Raw genomic sequence first — 20,542 nt, forward strand, 5'->3', positions numbered from 1 at the left:
CCATGACAAGTGGATCGACTATAGCCAGGAGTTTGCAAGAAGCTTCTGGAAGCCCACAGGCCCACCTCGGGGAAAGCGGCGGCATCTGCGGCCACCGGTCGCCCACGTGGCATCTCCGATTGGACGCGAACGGTGGGTGACGTGGGTTCGTTTCCCCCAATGGGCCTAGTTTTCATGTGGCTGGCCTCGGAAGCTTCGAGAAAAAACGTGTGGCATTATTATTGTTATTATTATTGTGAGAGAGAGAGAGAGATTTCGTGAGATTGGAGTTTGATTGCAACGTGAGGGGCGAACGGGTACACCGATGTCACGCGAGTACGAGGTATCCTCGCGTCGAGCGGAGAGGGCCGTGAGATCCCGACTTCGTTAGACACCTCTCGAGTTTAATCTCCTCTCTCTCTCTCTCTCTCGCTCCCCCCTTCGTCCTCAATAAGATCGCTTCCTCTCTCGATGCCTTCGTGCTCCCCATTCCCCCCTCGGGCCACCAGGAATAACGCAGTAGGGAAGTCTTCCTCAAAAGGTTAGTGTTTATAAGATCTTCTATTTTTGTCGATAAATACGTCTCTCTTTTGCCGATCTCCCGGTGCGGTATAGCGGCAAGAGAGGCAATACGTCTCGGATGATCGTTTTTGGTGTGATTAGCAGAGGATTTCTGTAGCGGGACGGTAAGAAAGAGATTCGAACAGGTGTTCCAAGATCATCGTTAACATCATCGATGACCTCCACCACCGAATGCTGAAGGGTGAACGGCGCCGGCAGATGCTATTTGTGTAAACTTCATTTGCATCCGTCTCTGTTGTCCGATCACATCCAGGCTATACCTTCGATGCGAACCAAAGACGGGCAAGACGGGCTTTTCCTTTCTTCTGAAACGCCAGAATGCAGTCCGTCGAACCCACCAAGTCAGAGGCCATGGGAATTGTTCCTAAGGGCCTATACGTTGGTTGGGTTCGAGCCCAATTGAATCCGAGTCCAAGTGAACCGCCGAGCCTCGACCCCTTCGCCTAGCAATAGGAGGAGGGAGCCGGTCTCGATCAAATCCAAGTATGAAGGCTGTCGGCGAGTTCGGGGAGCTCAAACCGCTCCTCCTCAGGATCTCCGCCGTCGCCGCCGCCTGCTTGGCCGCCTTCTTCTTCGGCAAGCACTGGTCTTCCGCCTCCTACCCCCAGCTCCCCTTCTACCCCCGCTTCCCCGTCGTGTCCTCCTTCGACAGCGCCACGCCCTACGTCGCCATCTCCCCCAACGCTCACTTCTCCGTAGACGTCTCCTCCCTGATCTCCTCCTTATCGCCTCCTCTCCATGCAGCCTCTCCGGCCATCCCTTCCCACCCTCCGCCCCCACCCCCGCCTCCTCCGCAACTCCCAGAAAGAATCGGGGTCGTAGACGACGAAGGGAACATGAGAGACGATTTCGATGTGGGCGCGCTGGACTCAGAAGTGGTGGATGTCTTCGACGAGGTGAATGGGACTAGCAAGGATAGCGAAGGGGAGGACACGAGGGTTAGGGTTGGGATCAACAAGTTTAAAGTGTGCCCCAGTAGCATGTCGGAGTATATTCCGTGCTTGGATAACGTGGAGGCAATAGAGAGGTTGCAGTCTACGATAAGAGGGGAAAAATTCGAGCGGCATTGTCCTGAGCAGAGCAAGGGGTTGAATTGCTTGGTTCAGGCGCCCAAGGATTACAAAACGCCGATCCCTTGGCCCAGAAGCAGAGATGAGGTTTTCTTTCTCTTGACCTGCTTCTTCAGGCTCCCCAATTTTCTAAGAAATAGTCTTAACCGTTAATAGTCTTAAGGTCTCAGTTGATGCTAGTTGTCACTCTAAACAGTCCTACTCGTCTGTTGCTCATGGAAGTTCAGTCCCACGGTCAGTCATAGATTAGTAGTTGCATATCATTTTTCTCAATTCCTCTGCAACTTCAGATTATATAATCTCATGTTTTATTGTTAATCGTGTGCAACTGGGAAGTGCAGTGGGAGTTGACGAATATGATATACTTTTAATTTTCTTGTTTGCACGGTTTTTATCATCATATTATGGAGACCTGGATCAGAGTTGGAAACAAGATCCATTTAATCCATTACAAAGCTTACAAATCCCCTGAAGCACGCATGTAGCTTCACAAGAGGAGTATCAAGCATGCGTATAGTGTAGAATATCGTGCTCACAAAGTAAATATATTGACTGGTATATAGACATAAGTTATACTTTTTAATTATCAGCAAAAAAAAATCCGGGTGGGATGAAACACAAGAAGCTTGAGGCTTCAATTCCTTCATTTAATTTGTGTGCAAGGATCTGGAAAACAAGCCATTTGTTAGAAAAACAACACCACAGGTGTTCATTGCTCAATTATCTAGATTCAGTCAGGTAGGTGAGATCCAGAACTTCGATTTAAAGTTCATGCCACAAGTCCTATTTTAAGTTAGGTGAGAAGCTAGTGATTCATTTTATTGTGCGAAAAGCCATCGATTTAAATTAACACGAGACTAAGCACACTCATAAAAAGAATATGGAATAAATTCTTTCTAGGGCTAACAAAAATTTGAAACTCAATCTTATGGTATTTTCATACAATTCAGTAATTACATCTAATTTCCTTAATCTCGGATTTAAAGGCATTAAAGTGAACGGTAGGCAAATCAAAGGCTATTCTTTTACCCCTCTTCTATGACCATGATGTGAATTTTGGTTTCTGGAACAAAATTCGAATCAGACTTTCCTTTATGATGTCAGTAGTCATGCATTTTATTTTCACAGATTAATGAACATGATTATTGCTGAGCATAGCATCATATGAGAGTTCTAAAAGAATTTATCAGTAAACTTCTCTTTTTGAAGTTTCTTTAGCTATAAGTTCTATAAACATTGAATATGACTACTGGACATGTTCCTGAATTTTTATGCCATGGCCAAGAACTCAATGTAAATTGACGAGGTTTATCACCACACTAAAACTTATGGGTTCAATTAACTACATAAATGTTGTCTTACATGAGGATTAAGGTTTATGATCATTCTAATGTATGTGAAACAACAGTAAGGGTGAAGATGAATTAGCGCCTTATAACTTTATGGGAACTTAATAAATTTAAGAGATGCAAAATCTTGAAACAGTTACCAAAAGATGATATATCATAAGAATAACCTTATGTCGTTCTTATAACTGATGCTTATTATGATATACTAGTTTCTCTAACCAAGCAGCCTTTTCTTCCTAAAAGTTCTTTAAGATTCAGTTTGCTGATTTGTGGAAGTTGCAAATAAGCAGACTGATGTTCTAGTTGGTGTGCAACTAAGAGTTCCTTTATGTGCAGCCGAACTGCACTTTGAAGATTATTCAACAATTAGACTGTTGTTCATTGCAAAAATTTCATAGGCAAATTTTTGTTTCACATGGCACTTTGATATGTTCTTAGATTTTTAGTATTTAATTATTCCAGGTATGGTTTAGCAATGTACCTCACACACGCTTGGTTGAAGATAAAGGAGGTCAAAATTGGATTACAAAAGTTAAAGACAAATTCAAATTTCCTGGAGGTGGAACTCAGTTTATTCATGGGGCAGATCAGTATTTGAATCAGATCTCTAAGGTATTTTAGTTTTCTTGAGATACCAAATTCTGGATCTTCTCTTAAGCTTTTTTTCTTTTCTTCTAAATGTTTTTTTTCTACCTGACTGTGCAGATGGTTCCAGATATTGCATTTGGTTACCATACAAGAGTAGCTCTTGATATTGGTTGTGGAGTAGCAAGTTTTGGTGCTTTCTTACTCTCCCGAAATGTGATCACCTTGTCAATAGCTCCAAAAGATGTTCATGAGAATCAGATTCAGTTTGCTCTTGAACGGGGTGTGCCAGCAATGGTGGCAGCTTTTGCAACTCGTCGATTGTTATATCCAAGTCAGGCATTTGACTTAATTCATTGTTCAAGATGCAGAATAAATTGGACCCGTGATGGTATGTGACAGTGTCATTTTTACTCACTTCTTAGCTTGCAAAAGTTCAACATAAAAATCAACATGCCATATACCATCGTTCAATAGTTGTTGTCTGTATCCACGAGTACCATGACTTGAATGGCGTATTATTTTTAACTTGGACATAAGCATTTTGGACAAATTATTTTGTTAACAAGTTGGTGTCAATTATCCTGTTGGGCCTGGTCATAATTTGAGGTCTATGAATTTTTATGTTTTATATTTATAGTTTTTCACAATTCTTGGTTTCCAATAACTGAAAGTCAGAATCCACCAATATGTAAAACTCGTCAAAGATTTTAACCAATAGGGAATGGTACAAAACTTCCTTTGATTGCCAGACCTCTCTTGGAATTGCTTTTCTAATTTGTTTTCTACTTTTGATGAAGATGGAATCCTGCTTCTTGAGGTCAACAGAATGCTAAGAGCTGGAGGTTACTTTGTTTGGGCAGCACAACCAGTTTATAAACATGAAGCGAGCCAACAGAAGGCTTGGATAGGTATATCCTTATTGTACAATTTTCTAAAGAAATTTATAGTGTGACCGATTCTATGTTTAGAATCAATCTGGTTGCAGATTGTGAATGTGAAGGTTCTGTGAATCAACTCTGATTTATTTTATAAACCACATCTGCTGTGGCCAAAACTTGATCACATCTTTGTAATGTTTTCTTAATTATCCTACTCAACCATCCAAAGCTGTTCAAAACTGCATAAAGCTGCTTCTCGTGTTTCTTATTTCCTAAAGTTTTAAGTTTTTTTCTGCATTCATCAGATGCTACATTGGTCAATGAATCATTTTTTGCTGAGTCTTAGTTTGTTTTACTTCAGTAGCTTATTTTTATTTTTGCTCTTGTGCATTATGGCTAATGGATTAAGGGAATATCTATAAATACTTTAATCATGATGTTGATTTTATACTGTTGATTTGAATCTTGGTGAGAGAGATTAACTTACACAGTGACAAGTTTCGTTCATTTTTCTATTTCATTCTTTATAAAAAAAATATTTCATATTTTTGTATGGTGAATGGTCATGTAGAGCACACTCTAGACTGAATGCTGTAAGTACATTTTATTGGAGTTAAATTGAGACTGACTTATAGGTTGTCCAAATTATGCTCATTTTGGCTTCCTAGTTTCAGGGTTTTCCTGGTAACAATGTCACTTAAATTCATGACAGGCTAATGTTCATAGTATGTGATTCACAAATTTTATATGTAAAGGGATAACTTGTTCTTTGAAAAGGATTAGTCCAACTGAAAATTTTGCCAGCAATGGGCTCTTCCCTTGATCAGAGTTCTGTATCATATCTGTTACAAAATTTGAGGTACATCAATTGTTCCCAGCTTCAAGGAATTTCTCTTTAGATTACCGTACAAACTTATAGTTTTGATTTTTCATATTGAACAAGAACCATCAGGTATGCATATTGCAAGTCAGAAACCTTCAGTTATAATTATTGTGGGTGCTTGTTGTAGTGCATACATTATCATTCATTTGGTCCTCCTTTTTGGTTGACCTGCTTCTACAATCAAAATTATCACATCTAAATTAAGAGTCAGCATTCTGTTTCCATGTTTAACTCATTCTATCATGCACTAATTTCCTTTTGCTATTTATGGTCACAAGTTTAGTTTATGTATAGAGATGCAGGACCTTGCAGCTAGGATTTGTTGGGAACTTGTAAAGAAGGAAGGATATATTGCAATATGGCGGAAGCCTTTAAGCAATACATGCTATGAGAGTCGTGATTCTGGAACTCAACCTCCATTATGTACTGCAGATGATGATCCAGACAACGTTTGGTATTTGTCAAACCTTTTGCCTTTAATTCTGCTTAATTAAGGGGACTGGTCCACAGCAAGCTATCATTTTTGTGTGGTGGCCCCTCACTCCCTCAGGATAACATGGACAGTTGAGGAATTGTTGACGGATCAGCATATCCATATATATTCTTTATGTATTCTAAGAATTTGTGATGCCAATATTGCTGATAACAGGATATTTTCTTGAGCCCAATGCAAAATCCATTCTGTCTTGTTGACCATTGTTTCATAAAGTAATCTGTAGATTTTGCTTGCAAATATTTATTATCTTGAATATATTTCATTGCTCGAGACTCCAGCTGGTATTTTGTTACTTGGTGTACTTGTTTGAAATTTTTTATACATGATATACCAATGAATATTCGGAGTTATCTCCCACAGGAGATTGAAAATTTATGGTCTAAGTGGAACTTTCCATATTTATATTTATTTTTTGCTTGGCTTCGTTCCCATTCCTTCGACAACCTAGAACATCTAAATTGAATAAGGAGATTCTCAAGCTGATTTCCATGTTGACTCAATACTTTATTTAACATCATGTGGATTCTTTAGAATTTCTAGTTTCTAGAGAGTCTGCATTCCCCGAAGATGAGTTAGGAAAATATGGGATTGAACATCTAGGTTCTTTGACACCAGTAGAGCTTTTTTTTTTCTTAAATTTAGCTATTACTCTTGCAATTCTTTTTCTTGTTCTAATTGGTTCTGCATATTCTGCAGGTATGTGAACATGACGGCATGCATAAGCAGACTTCCTGAGATTGGATATGGAGCAAATGTTTCAACGTGGCCTGCCCGTCTGCAGGAGCCACCACAAAGACTTCAAGCTGTTGTGATGGATGCTTATATAGCAAAAAATGAGCTCTTTATGGCGGAATCGAGATATTGGGATGACATACTTGCAAGCTATGTTCGTGCTTTTCATTGGAAAAAAATGAAGCTGCGGAATGTAATGGATATGAGGGCTGGATTTGGAGGGTATTTTCTTTTTCCCATTAGAGGAATTAACCAGAAAAAAAATCTATAATTTGAATGTGATTTAGAAGGGTATATTGAGGTGTATAATAGTATGTATGGATCAATTGTCCACAAAATCCAAGATGGCATACTGTTATGGCTACATAATTAACATAAAGCAAGTCAGGTCAAACTTTATAATGGATAAGGTTATTGTTTCCACTGAAGTATTTTGTGCCACTCCATTGATCATCATAAGGTAATTTTTTTGAAAACATATTTAATTGAATTTTTCGTTAGAATCTTTATTTTTTTCCCTCATGTTTTACAGAATAGTAATGTTGAATGCTGCAGAGTCTTATTAAGATAATATGCACATAGTAGAAGGCACTTGGACTTTGGATAGTAATATCTTGCCCTGTGAAAATATATTATATTTATAGTCTTATTAACAACAAAGAGAAAAAAGCACCATCTTCATGCTTTTAAATACATGTAGTTCAAACTGAATCCCTTGAATGGCATACTTTGTGTTGCAATGTTCAGTTTAACTGATCAGCCATCATAAACTTTAATTGCAGGTTTGGTTCCGCATTAATCAACCATCAAATTGATTGCTGGGTGATGAATGTTGTCCCTAATAGCGGACCCAACACATTACCTGTAATATATGATCGGGGACTTGTAGGAGTTACTCATGACTGGTATGGTCCATCGTTTTTTATGCTTATTGCACAAAAATGTTTGCTATATTTCCAGCCTCAAAGATGGTAGGCCAGGAAGAATTTCTTTGCTGGATAGAGAGGTAGATAGAGAGGACAATTTAACCGCTAGATTAAGATGTATGATTAGCCTAAAAAACGTTTGCTATCTTTCTATCTACCTCTCTATCTGACTGGCTATCTGTCTATTCACACACCACCCACCACAGAGATATGCGCACCAGTTTGCTGTCGCTTCTTGTGTACTGGTGTGAATATTTTGCTGACAGTTTTAGACTGCAGGTGTGAACCATTTGATACGTATCCAAGAACTTATGATCTACTGCATGCGTTTGGCCTCTTCTCCGAAGAGCAGAAAAGGTAAGTGATTATTTCATTTTGATTAATATTTTTCACAATCTCAAAGTTCTCTTTGTCAATTCATTTCTCTGTTATATTGCATCGCTTCCCTTCCCTTTTCCCCCTACTTTTATCTGCAGAAAGGTCTTGTAGTTGAAAGTTACATGGACTATGTGGTCAGTTAGGATAACATGTAGATGTAATCTACTTGGAAAATGAACTCACTATTCCAAGATGTATTCATGATTGACCTTAATTTTTCCTTCACAATTTTCAGTAGTAAACTGGTTCAAAACCAATTTGGCATTGAATTGATGGTTCTCATCAGTCAGTTGACATGAATTTGGCACGAAAATAGATCTCTTCTGTTGCACATAGAGAATTAGGTTGCTCTATCTTACTTCACTGCTAGATTTATGCTAACGATTTTTTTGTTCTAATCATACATTCAGGTGCAACATCACTAGCATCTTGCTGGAGATGGACCGCATGCTAAGACCTGGTGGGCATGCTTATATTCGTGATTTGAAATACATTATCAACGACATTCAACAAATCGCAGAGGCCATGGGATGGCGGACCAATCTCCGTGATACAGCCGAAGGCCCATATGCGAGCAGGAAGATTTTGATGTGCCAGAAACACTGAAACTGAAACAGATGTGGTTTTGTGAAGAGCTTATCATGTACGGCCTGTGGTTTCAAAGTGTTTCTAGCTCTTCTGCGAGTTCAAGCGTATGTTTATCCCACAGAATAAGGACCAAATGCTGGTGGCAGGAGCCATTGCTGTACACAGGTAAATTAGGTAACTAAATGAACATATGTTTATTGATTATATTAGTTTCTGATCATTAAGCTCAATCCATGGTCATCGGAAACATCCTCCTGTAATCTTGGTCTCCCAAGTTTCCACACTCCTTGCCTAAATTCTACAATAGACTGGTTGTTTTCATGCTTAAAGTAGCGTCCCGTGCCACCTCAAGATATATCAGTTGCTTTTTTTTTTTTTTTTTGTCTTTTTTCTCAAAAGTCTCAATTAGGATAAACTCGAGGTGGATTTATCTTTGACAAATAAGATCAGATGCTAATTTTGTTTAATCATCGACTTGCAATATGTTTGTTCTTTAGAGTTGAATTATCAGTTCAGTTCATATATAGTTGAATTGCTGTTGATTTGTTTAGAAATTATAGTCGATGAATTGTTGAAATTATCAGTTCGTATATAGTGGAACTATATATAGGGAAGCTGATGATTTGTTTAATCTTTGAATTGTCAGTTCATACGAGTTAGAATTATAGTCAAATTGTCTGTTATTTATATATGGATTAGAAATGTGTATGAATTAAGCGACATATGCGCTAATGCTACGATCAGGTAAATTCTTTTATTCCCAAAAGATTTTGCTACTCTTTTGCCCACGTAAATTAATGAGGTTTATTTTGATGCCCTATGTAGGAATCTTAAAGAGTTGGCTTGAATTAATTAAATCGACATGAAAAAGACTTCCATTATGACATAAGATCAGATTAATCAGAGGTCGTGGACGGCTTTGATGCGTTCGATATTACATGAACGTTTCGATGACGAAGGAAGCTCTTTCCTCCATAAGCGTAGCTCACTCTGCAATCCAAAGGTCAAAAAGTATGTTCTCCTCCCCCATTGGCTCTATGATCTGTGGATCGCTTGGCGTCAGCCATATGTTATCGGATGATATGATACGTGTGACGAGAGATGCATTTGACCAACCGAGCATTGGTGGGATATGTTATTTCCGAACGAGCATAGTCTTATGCTGATAGCAACAACAAATACTACCCATCATCTAAATAAAATATATCGACAAATAGAACAACAAAAAAGTGCATTCTGACCAACTCACTAGTGTGCCTCGTCCTCACTCTTTCGTCTTTCTCCACCACCAACCGATCATGGCATCGAAGTTGCAAGGCAACCTAATTCTTGATCGTAATCGTAACTCAGGATTATAATAATAATAGAAGATAAAGAAAACCGACGGCTTGGGGGTGTCACCAAGTCGTCGTCGCCGTCGCCGTCGCCGTCGCCGTCCTCCTCGGCTTTGGCTTGCTTCGCAGGTCGATGACCACCACGCTGATGTTATCCGCGCTCTGCCTCGCCAAGGCCAGCTTAGTCAGCAATATAGCGGCGTCCGAGCACAACGCATCACCACCGCCGCCTCCTTCCTCCTCTTCGTCGTCGCCGCCCCCCCGCAGGCACATCCTTGCGATGCCACAGGCAGTCTCATTGCTCACCACGTCCCACAGCCCGTCGCTCGCCAGGATCAGGCACTCGTCGCCCTCCTCCCTCTCCGTCACCGTCACCTCCGGCTCCGATACCACGTACGGCTTCAAATAGCTGTCTCCTGTTCCGTGGTTCATGTTTTTAGCGCCCACGATCTTCCCCAAACACAGCAGCAGCAGCAGCAGGAGAGGGGTGTAGGGAATAGACTTGAGTAGATTCCCAGCTTACCTATGGCTCGAGACATGGCGAGAACTCCGAGAACCCTCGCCCCGTCCCAATAGATCACCCGGCCCCCCATGGCTTCGATTCGCTGCAGCTCGTCCTCCCGGTCCGGCTGCCAGATTTACACCAATTTCGTCGGTTCAAATCGTTACTTGGTCGCTCACCGGTGGGCTAAAGCTGAAAGACGAAAAAGGAGATTTTTTTTTTCTCCTCTCCTCTTAGTACCTTGTGATCGGAGGAGATGGGGATGGGCGCGCCGTTGCGGCAGAGGACGGCGCGGGAGTCGCCGCAGTTGGCGACGACGATCCGGGTAGGGCCGATGACGGCGACTACGGCGGTGGACCCCACGTGCTCGCACCTCGGCGGCTGGAGCTCGCACCGGCAGTCCGGGCTCGGTCGCCCGCCGCCGCCGCCGCCGCCACCGTCCACAGCCTCCGAGTCCATCCGGGCGAAGCTCCTCTCCATCGCCACCCTCCATGCTTGCGACGGCGTGCCGGCACCCGGCGCCAGCGTCTCCACCTCCTCCGCCACCACCTCGTGCATCCGATCCTTACAAAGCGAGGCCACCTGTAAGGGGCAGAAGAACAGATAAGGGATCGGAGAAGAGCTGAGAATAGTGAGGAAGAGAGTTGGAACGGAGTAAGGGCGGTATCCCACATGGGAGCAGCCATGGCCATCAAAGACGCCAAAGAAATGGTGCCTCGCCGGTATTCGATGGTCTCCCCCAACGAAATCGGGACGAATGGAAACGGCGTCCTCCATGTCCCTCCTCCGCCCGCATACCGCCGCCATCCCGAACCTCGGGAAACGATCGGACAGATCCAATTCCTCCGGCACGGCCACAGTATGCTGGGGACTGGAGCCCCCACCCGACGTCGACCCGGATTTCTCCGCGCTCCCGGCAACGGCGCCGCCGTCCATCCTCTGCCGCTTTCCACTTGGTTCGTCCTCCACCGCTGGTGCCTCCGACTCCGCGTCGAACCTGAGCCGCCGGATCTCCATCCGGCGCCGCCTGGCCCCTCGCGATCCCGGCTCGGCGGACCTCATCGCCGCCGCCTCGGCGCCGCAGTTCACCACGCCACAACAGATATCCACCATTTCCGAGGTACGCACGACGAAATTAAAACAAGGTATCGACCCGTTTCCTTTCTCTCTTTTCTTCGTCGCTTCGATCCCTTTCGAATTCGAATCGGTGAAAGATAAAAAGAGAGGACGGGGGAGGCGATGGTCGGCCGTGGTGGCAGAAACAAACGTGTCATGCTCATAACCCCGACACCTCGAGACCTACCTTGGGTATAGTTCGAGAGGGCGATGGATCCACCAAGGGTCCCACAGGCACACGTCGTCATCGCGAACCGAACGGCAGGCCGAGGAGGCGGGGTAACGAGAAACGTGTAGTAAAAGCATGCGTCACGGCTGGCTTCCACGTGCTAGGCTTTTCCCACCAGAACAGACGTATCCCTACCGTCCATCGCTGTCCGTCTGGTCTCGCTCGCGCCGCTGTCGGGACGCGTGGAAAGGCCGGAGGCGGGGCAAGCGTCGTGGGTTTTTTATCGCACGTTCGTGGTCCCCGAGGATCCTCGTTGTTTCATAATTCATACTCCATCGATCGGTCGGCCAGGACTCGGCTGGCGCTTCGATCGAAGGGTCGCTGATCTCGCAACGTGGAACATCCAGCGCCTTACACGACTTCTTCCGCCCCATTTCTCCCCTCTTTTCATGTGCGTGGGAACAGCGAACGTGGACGGGCGAAGGGTACTTCCTTGTCAAAGAAAATAAATAAGAAAATTTGTATATAAATATGTATATATATATATTATATGGCGGTGGATTCTCGGTAGGACACGCGTCCCCACGTAACGTCACGGCGCGTCGCTTCTTCCTTTCCTTTCGTGGGAGATCCATCCGACATCGGTGTTGCTCGAGATTGAGTGATCGATGATGCAGATCCTGGAGAGCTTACCAGGGCTTTTATCTTTTGCATCGACCTTTAGAGAGGTTTGATGAGAGGAAAGGCAAATATGAATACATACATACATACATACGTACATACATACATACATACATACATCAAGAAAATACACAAGATAGATAGATAAGTAAACATTAAAGAGGTTGGAATGATTTATGGACCATCAAAATTGTATTGTCAGGTAAACAAAAAAAAATTCTCATGTTCAAATGAAACAGGAAATAGAAAACAAGCTTCCCTTCCCCGAAGGCCTAAACAGTCGACATTTGTACAGTCACACTATCGATTCTCCCTTTACAGCAGCCATAAAGACCAACTATTAATTATATCTCCTCTGCAAGGGAAGAAGGGGGGGGGGAAGGGAGGCGCATCAGATACAGCAAACAGCATTCCGATAAAACCACTGTTCGCCTAAAGAATGTACAACTTCCAGCACAAACAACACTTTTCAGCCTCCTATATCAGCAGCCTTACCTAAAGCTGGGAGCTCACACTAGCCTCGGCAGTAGTACAATGTCATCCTCGTGCCATGGACGAGGCATGCTGCTGGCTCTGCAATCCAAGCCTCCTTTCTGCAAAACACAAACAAGTAGCAGGATCAGATGGAGAAGGAACAGGAGGTTAGACGAGCAAAGCAATACCAGTGCCAGCAGTGGCAAAAAATAGTCAGCATGAGTTCCAGACAAGTCAATGCTGACGACATCGATATAAGTTATATCATGGTCTTTGGTAAATTACACCACTGGTGCTTTTTGATGATCGACTCAAAAACATTTTATCATATCTTACCATAGGCTTCTTTTCATGTGCCTTCTTCATGAAAAGCTACCATGGCTGCACGATAGGAGTTCCCTTACGAATCCGACATAAATGTCAACTGAATTTAGGGCACATCGAACTTGACTTAACTAGCCAACTAATGTGGGCAGGCCCGATGACTCTTTCTTGCCAACATTTGTCAGGTCAGCAAGCGAAGCCTACCATACACCTATACCAGCTTTTCATCAATGCTTACTATGGAAGCTGGCGATCAACTTGGTTGAAAGGTTAGTCAAGGTTTAGGGACTAAATTGACCCAAAAAATAAAACAAAAAAAAAAAAAGCTTGGGGACCCTAAACTTCAAGGACTTCTGCCTTTATCAACCCTTTGGTCTTTATTTAGCAAGTACAAGAAATATAATCAAACCTACTAAAGGGAAATCTAAAAGAGACTAGTATGCCTTACCCCCTGCGGCAACAAGTTTTTCTACACGTGCAACTATATGCTTTCCGTAAGTATATTTCTTCAGAGCGTTCAAGTGGACCTTTATCCGTGAGAGAATCAACTCACGTTGCTGATCATCACAAGTCTCCAGTACTTTCTGTACAACGTAGTTAGCAAACTGATCTTTCATCATGGCCTGACACCCACAGAGAGGAAAAAATAAGCACCATAGTCTTTTTTTTTTTTTTCTTCTGTCTAGTTTCCTATTCTATAAGTGTCAGATTTTCAACAGATATCTAATAAGGAGAAAAAGAAAATTCTCAAACTGCATGAGCATTTTAAGGAAAAGGCTAGCCCCTGTAGCCATGTTCTTGAAACCAAATGCAGAATATTGGATCTAAATAATTTGGTAACCCCAGAAAACTGCATAATATCATAATTCAGAAAACATTTTGAGTGATAGGAGAAAGGAACCTGGAGGGGCTCATTCTCATCAGTTGAACCAAGCATCTCATTCACCAGAATCTGTCGTTCCTCAAGACTACCAAAAGTCAAACACTTTTCGACAACATTTGAGGCAAACTTCTGCAGACTCATCTGAACTATCTGTCCAGCTAACTTCTTAATGATGCAAGACCTCTCGCTAGGTTTCCCATGCTCCAAAACATGCTGTCAAAAAATTAATTTCAAATCTGAAGAAATTACAAGCATACAGAATAAAAACTGCAAATGCTGCACATGATGAAACATTAACTAAGAGATGAGCAAGTAAAACACAAGCCATGCAGGTTTCATGTATACATATTACACAAGCTGTAAAGAGGAACAGAACGGCAGAATATTTCTAGATCTTCAATAATGTACCAGTTTTCCTGAATTATTGTTTTTTGAACAGCAGAATCTTATTCCTCTATCAAGCCTATCTGGATTTCTCCTTAACAAAGGAGCGAAAGATTGAGAAAATTATGTTACTCAAGTCCTCTCACTTAACCAAGAAAAGCAGAAAAACTCATGATCCAAACTATAGAATGAAATTATGATTCTTAAAAACCAATGCTCTTTCATTATGAGCTGCCATTCATGCCACTTCAACTTGTTTGATAAATGTAACTCATGATTTTGGGTAAGAAATCAAAAGTAGAAAATCTCGGTAAAATATGGCCCACAAAACTTATATGCAGATGCCTATATAAGATTATCATCTAAAAGTATATCCAAAAATGACCTTGTGCAACTATGTTTTTTTCGTAATCACAAAAATATTTGCTCAAGGATATCCTATAGGGAAGAAAAACGTCCCTTTGGTACGTCATCACATTAGTTGAGCAGTGACAACAATTAGAAGGCACTGCATTGGTCATTGTGAACAATCACTAGGACACATATAAAACTGCACAAAACTAACAGAAAATGTTATCTTAGATTGAAATTATGGAAGCTAAGAATTACTACTACTTGATAAAACATGAACCTTCTCTGATGCAAAATGTCGCTAACTGATGTATTTATGACAAGCATTAAAAAGATAATCCAGATAGAGAAGGAACCTGGACAACATAATTTCCGTACTGGTTTTGGGCCAACAAGCAAACTGATTGCAAGATCTCTCCCATCACAATCTGCTGAGTCTTATTGTCATCACAATACTCCAGGACTCTCTGAAACAAAAGAAATTTGTTAAGCATGAAGTACAGGTGGCAGCATGCACATAACATCCATATTCTGAAGAATAATAAAACCCAAGGTCAATAAACCTGTATGACACGACAGCCATATGGATGAGTAGATAATGTCACAACTTGATCATAGAAGGTTGATATGATGAACTGAATTGCATCCTGGGGAACACACTCTATACATTTCTGAATAACATGGTTTCCATTCTGGTCACGTACACAACGCATGATGTGTCCATCAAGCTCCAAAACCATTTTTTTCTTCTGGTCCAAATCAGCGACTTCTATGGCCTGTGCAATAGGTCAATAAGTTGATTTTCCAACACTAACTAAGCTTTTAACAAGGAACTTAATGACCAGGAAGTCAAACAGGAGCAGAAGAACTCCAAATACAATTTATTAGCAAATGCTCTCTTCAAAAAAAAAAAAACTCAACATTGCTTTTCATTATAGAAAAGCTTAATTTCGTCAGTTAAACGTGTATTCATTCAAATATGGGTGATGTGCATTATATGCTTTTGTCTCTCACATTGGTGTAGGATTTTGAAGTTTAATATCACAAGAGAGAAGAAAGTGACTAAAAGGTTTGTTTCCCATCACGGACAAATCTTCACAATCCAACTTACTTTCTATGGAGTAACAACACAAGTCACAAACATACGAAATCTCAAACAAAGAAATTTGAAATAATCAAGTCATCAAATGTATGGAGCTGTCTTCGACTAAAATACCTTTTGAATTACCCGACAACCATACATTTGAAGGCTGAGAACCAAAACATGTCCATTAAGCTGGTCAGCCAGTTCTCTTCTCTGAGCTGCAGATCCATGCTCAAGAAACTAAAACAAGACCAAATGTAAGCTATTCTGGTATATATGTGTTACATAAATAATTTAAACTTGACAGTTAAACTGTTGAAGAGTCTAATTGCTATACCTTCTGTACGACATAATTGCCAAAAACATCAGTCATCAAAGACAGAGCACGGGGCATGATTTCTTCAAAAACCATGTTTTTCTCTTCGCGTGTAGCTGTTTCAAGTTTCTGCTGTATAAAACGACTTCCATACTGGTCACCGCTGCACACATACATGAAAAATTAACAATTTCAATTGACACAATGACCATAACATACTCTAAGAAAATTAAAATGCAAACTAATACTTCAGGCCACAGGTAAATGATGGCAAATTTAATTGGCCATTGTAAAGCTGGATCCAAAATGCAACCAGATGTGAACATTTAGTGGGATGATCTGACAATTCATTAGTTGCACAGTCCAATTTAACTTTATAGAAAAAGAAATGATTGCTTACAAAAATTCTAGAAAAATCTTTATTTAACTAAAGTTGATATTTTCTTACTCCATGTTAAATAAACTACAACTAGTTGTAACTATTTTCAAGGCATCTATTTAAGATTCTAATATGAACTTTAGTTAACAATTTGAAATTTATCCAACAATATTGCTAGCTAGACCTCTGTACTGCAGTAAACTAGCTGTTCTGTCAAAAAAAAAGCATATAGACTTGAGAGTAGCATTTGAGTTCGAAATACCTAAACTCAACCACGTGGCCAGCAATCTCAGCAAGTTCAAAGCATCTGGTCTTATTGTTCTTGAACTCCTCTAAAAGTGAGGAAGGAAAATGTTCATCCATGTTACGAGTGGGATCAAAATGCCAAGCTCCCATGATACCTCCATTCAGATTTCTCAACCCGTAAGGAAACTGCATGGAGCGCTCACCAAGCCTAAGAGGGCTGCCAGGTCCAACTGGGGAATCAATTTGTCCTGCTAAAGGGCTTCCTGGATATGCTAAACCCAGGCCAAAAGCAGGATTGGCATAGTAACCCTGATTCAGAGACCCAGATTTCCCAAGAAGAGGGATGCCATACTGTTTCTGTGATTGAAGTAATGATTCAATGTGAGCTTTCTGGATACCAGGTAAATCTGCACAAGAGTTGCCTGTGTAACCCCTCTCCATGGAAGAATCACCATAGGTAGCAGCAACTTGTGCAGTATATTCAGCAGCCCTAATATGCTGAACATAAAGAGGGTCATTAAGTTGTGCTCGGACAGCTGCTACTGCTGATTGATTACCAATTTGACTGATATTTTGCAAGTCCATTAGGCCAGCTAAACTTGGTGGTGCAAAAATACCACTTCCAAAAGCCCCAGTGTCCATAGCAAGAGATGCAATTGCTGAAGCAGAGGCAGCGCTTCCTAATAAAGGATTCATGGTTCCTGTGCCAATCTGATTCTGCAGGATTGAAGGAAATGAAGGATTAACAGCATAAGCACTCAATCCACTTCCAGAAAAAGCTGTGTCTACACTCTCAAGGTTCTGATAGTAACCAGATGAACCACCAGGACTAGCAACCAGAGGTAAAGGTGCTTTCACATATGAATTGGCAGACGACATAGTGGATCTGTGTGGTTCGCTTGGATCATTGACTCTCAAGCTTGAATTTCTTGCCTCCATCTTACATCCAGCAGTGGAATCAGTGTACGAAGACTTCAACGAATGTGGAGGAGAGGAAACTCTAAAAGAATGTGGATCGGAGTTCTTCATGATAGAGCGTGTTTCTTGATTGGCTAGAGAATCAAAAAAAAATTTCCGGTGATCATCCAACTCACTTTGAAGCTCCGATTGAGATACATTTGCAGCAGTTACTGCACCATCAGTTGACAAGCTAAAATGTGATAATGCAGCTATAAGGTCATCAGATTCAACTGTAGCCGATAGATTGACTTTGTCTTTGTGGCCATCGGCACCAACGCTCAGACCAAAAGGTGACGAACAAGGACTAGGGGCCCTTGCAACCAGCTGAGGGTCAGGAGTGGTGCTTTTCTCAAGGGATGGACCTTCAACAGCTGCAAAACCATGTGGAAGTCCATTGATGCACTGGACGTATTCACCAGTTTGCTGCCTGCCTAAAGCTAAGACTTGATTGTTTAAAGAAAACTGGGAATCAGCAGAACTTAATGCTTCAAGACTATTTGCATATGCATTACGACTTTGCGGGCGTGATGGATGGTTTGATATGGGAGTTCTGCTCCCAAAGTCATCCTGAGAAAAATAACAGCAATATAACCAGAAGTATAAGTTGATCTATGATTCACACTGTCCATAAAAAAATGAAGTGAAAAAAGGCAAGAAGAAAGGAGAAAGATTTGACCAATTACAAATCCTAGGACAAAATAAATGAATGAAAATCATGAACATATGCAACTGCAAACTGCAACAAATAGATCTAGCACCTTACATATGCAACTGCAAACTGCAAAACCTTGAACAAGTAATGCATGATGACATAGGAGAAATGCTAGCAAACACAATAGATCTAGCACCTTCCAAATTATATGCACTTGCAAAAAATTGAGATTGCATAAGCAGCAATAGTGAAAAATCATGCCAAGTGCTGGAACAGCTTTTTTGTTTCAAAAAAAATACCAGCTATCAATGAATCATAATACATAATGTGAACAAAGATAAAGACCAGTCACATTAAAAACTTCTGTTTACAACAACTCCAAATGGCACAGTTGTAATAAGTTTAGTTAAATTTTCAATTCAAAATTTTAATTAATAATCATTAATTGCTAGTGATATTACCTGGTTCAAGTTTCAGGAGATTTGGGATTGGGTTTAAACTAAATTCGGCCTCCTGGTGAACTTACTAACACATTCAAATCACTGATAGTATCATCCACATAACATACATAATGTTTTTGGACTGCTTTGCAACAATAACAACCAAGTTGTATGTCACTTGTAATCTGTCTCAAATAACGGACAATTTTAGACATCACAACGGGCAATTGTATTCGCTAATTCCATGTCCACTAAACACACTCCCAATCATTTTCCAGGAATCCAGCAGCATGGTATCTGATGAATACCGCAGTCTTATGGAGAATCATATTGGTCAAATGCCCAGACTAATATACATCGGAGCATAAAGGTAGCTGCACCTAATTTGAGATTCTTCACCAAAGGATCCTTCGTTTATAACCAAGACATGAAAGATCACTTCGGTAAAAGCTCATGCCTTGTTAATTTTAGAGCAGGAGAATATGCGCTGTAAGCCAAAAGAAATGATATGTGGTGGAAAAGTTGCAACGTATGGTAAGAAGGAAAGAAGAAGAAAAACGAAATTTGGGATGCTAGAAATCACCTGAAGGACATCAGCAAAGCTCTTCTGCCGACTGAGTGAAAGCCCGATCAACCCATCTCCACCATTATCCCGCCAATTCCCCGAGCAAGGGGCCTTCCTGGACTCCACAGCATGCTCCTGTGAATTAAACAGTGGCTGCTGGGAGAAAAGAGACATATCGACCTGTTCACCCCAACGGTTCGATTTCCTTCTATCTCCAATCCCCTCAAGAACCGATCTCCCCGCCTGAAGCCTATGTGTCGACCTCCAGTCCTCTTTGGACAGCACCGGCGGTGGGAGCCGGGGATTCAGATTCACATGAGTATAGTAGTAAGAGAGGTAAGTCGGATTAGAACGGAGCTCCTCCTCGGATAAGAAACTATCTCCATTCTTCGGCTCCGACATATTCGGCACACCGGCGCCAACCTCCAGGCCAAAGAGCCCTCCGACGGCACTCAGGGACCCCTCCACGGTGGGAGGGGCGGAGCCGCTCCGAAAGATATTCAGCTCCCTCTCTCGATCGATCGCCTCTTGCCTCCTCTGCTCCCGAAGCAGCATCCCCAGTTCCTCCAAATCATCGCCGCCAAACCCATCCCCTCCGCTTCCGATCACAGAACGAACTCCCATCTCCGGCAGCACCGTCACAGGTATCTCATTGGCCAGTGCAAGAACACAAAGAAAGATAGAACTAAACCTAAAAACCAACCGACGGGGAATAAAGAGCCAAAAAGACAAACTTTATCAGCTCCATGCCTCGAAAACCCAAAACCACTACGACTTGGAAAAAATATTTGATCTTTCACCATTTAAAGTAGTCTTAACGATATGTTTCGATCGGAAAACCTCACATCCCAACCCCGGCAACGGGAAACCCGTAGTAGGCATAGTGATTCCTGGACGCGTCCGGCAGGGCCAACGCCATATTTTCGTAAGGAATCCGAGAGACCAGGACAAAAAAGCTGCGATCTTTACAACTCCGAGCTAAAGGCGATCGCTGATCGGCGATCCATTAAGCCAATTCCCATAGAGAAAACACCGGGATACACAACACGAGCCTCCCAGAGTCGGGAACGGTGACGAGCAGCGTCGAGATGGAAGCGAAAGGGGGGGGAGAGTGGGAGGAGACTGATAAAGCACAAAATGAAAACGATTCTGACCGTCTGATCCTGATGCGAACGGCCTCGATCGGACGAGGCGCACGCGAGAGCGTTTAGGGTTTTTATTGCAAATATTTAA

At 41.9% G+C, this 20,542-nt stretch overlaps 3 protein-coding genes across 4 annotated transcripts; 1 reads left to right on the forward strand and 2 right to left on the reverse strand.

Moving 5' to 3' along the window:
• The first annotated feature begins 247 nt into the window (after nt 1-247).
• Nucleotides 248-8,778, forward strand: LOC135674836 (probable methyltransferase PMT11). Its single transcript, XM_065185053.1, has 10 exons — nt 248-520; nt 646-1,718; nt 3,443-3,592; nt 3,686-3,956; nt 4,366-4,476; nt 5,624-5,783; nt 6,522-6,779; nt 7,340-7,462; nt 7,763-7,840; nt 8,272-8,778. Exons 2-10 carry the CDS (start codon nt 1,047-1,049, stop codon nt 8,465-8,467), a joined length of 2,019 nt encoding a protein of 672 aa, XP_065041125.1. The 5' UTR covers nt 248-520; nt 646-1,046; the 3' UTR covers nt 8,468-8,778.
• Nucleotides 8,779-9,606: 828 nt separating this feature from the next.
• Nucleotides 9,607-11,542, reverse strand: LOC103986109 (probable protein phosphatase 2C 30). Its single transcript, XM_009403996.3, has 4 exons — nt 10,958-11,542; nt 10,526-10,867; nt 10,307-10,412; nt 9,607-10,199 (listed from the first exon to the last, which is right to left on the reverse strand). Exons 1-4 carry the CDS (start codon nt 11,396-11,398, stop codon nt 9,847-9,849), a joined length of 1,242 nt encoding a protein of 413 aa, XP_009402271.2. The 5' UTR covers nt 11,399-11,542; the 3' UTR covers nt 9,607-9,846.
• Nucleotides 11,543-12,394: 852 nt separating this feature from the next.
• Nucleotides 12,395-20,417, reverse strand: LOC103986108 (pumilio homolog 3). 2 transcript variants are annotated; one of them, XM_065185051.1, is made up of 9 exons: nt 19,328-20,416; nt 16,709-18,219; nt 16,089-16,230; nt 15,884-15,991; nt 15,231-15,443; nt 15,024-15,134; nt 13,951-14,145; nt 13,498-13,672; nt 12,395-12,844 (listed from the first exon to the last, which is right to left on the reverse strand). In XM_065185051.1, the coding sequence occupies exons 1-9, from the start codon at nt 19,931-19,933 to the stop codon at nt 12,789-12,791; spliced, it is 3,117 nt and encodes a 1,038-aa protein (XP_065041123.1). In that variant the 5' UTR covers nt 19,934-20,416; the 3' UTR covers nt 12,395-12,788. The 2 variants fall into 2 exon arrangements, with proteins under 2 accessions (XP_065041123.1, XP_065041124.1); XM_065185052.1 differs by lacking the exon at nt 13,498-13,672 and having other exon boundaries at nt 19,328-20,417.
• Nucleotides 20,418-20,542: the final 125 nt, after the last annotated feature.

This window comes from Musa acuminata, chromosome BXJ1-5 (genome assembly GCF_036884655.1).
Source record: "Musa acuminata AAA Group cultivar baxijiao chromosome BXJ1-5, Cavendish_Baxijiao_AAA, whole genome shotgun sequence".
Classification (NCBI taxonomy): Eukaryota; Viridiplantae; Streptophyta; class Magnoliopsida; order Zingiberales; family Musaceae; genus Musa; species Musa acuminata.

Bases quoted from the DNA above. Each gene is read 5' to 3' on its own strand.
- LOC135674836 (XM_065185053.1), top strand. From the start codon at position 1,047: ATGAAGGCTGTCGGCGAGTTCGGGGAGCTCAAACCGCTCCTCCTCAGG. The intron at 7,463-7,762 runs GTATGGTCCATC...TTTAGACTGCAG, and splicing joins GTAGGAGTTACTCATGACTG to GTGTGAACCATTTGATACGT. The intron at 7,841-8,271 runs GTAAGTGATTAT...TCATACATTCAG, and splicing joins TTCTCCGAAGAGCAGAAAAG to GTGCAACATCACTAGCATCT.
- LOC103986109 (XM_009403996.3), bottom strand. From the start codon at position 11,398: ATGGTGGATATCTGTTGTGGCGTGGTGAACTGCGGCGCCGAGGCGGCG. The intron at 10,868-10,957 runs GTGGGATACCGC...TGCCCCTTACAG, and splicing joins ATGGCCATGGCTGCTCCCAT to GTGGCCTCGCTTTGTAAGGA. The intron at 10,413-10,525 runs GTACTAAGAGGA...TAAATCTGGCAG, and splicing joins CCATCTCCTCCGATCACAAG to CCGGACCGGGAGGACGAGCT.
- LOC103986108 (XM_065185051.1), bottom strand. From the start codon at position 19,933: ATGGGAGTTCGTTCTGTGATCGGAAGCGGAGGGGATGGGTTTGGCGGC. The intron at 16,231-16,708 runs GTATTTCGAACT...GTATGTGTGCAG, and splicing joins GGCCACGTGGTTGAGTTTAG to CGGTGACCAGTATGGAAGTC. The intron at 15,992-16,088 runs GTATAGCAATTA...GTCTTGTTTTAG, and splicing joins GCAATTATGTCGTACAGAAG to TTTCTTGAGCATGGATCTGC.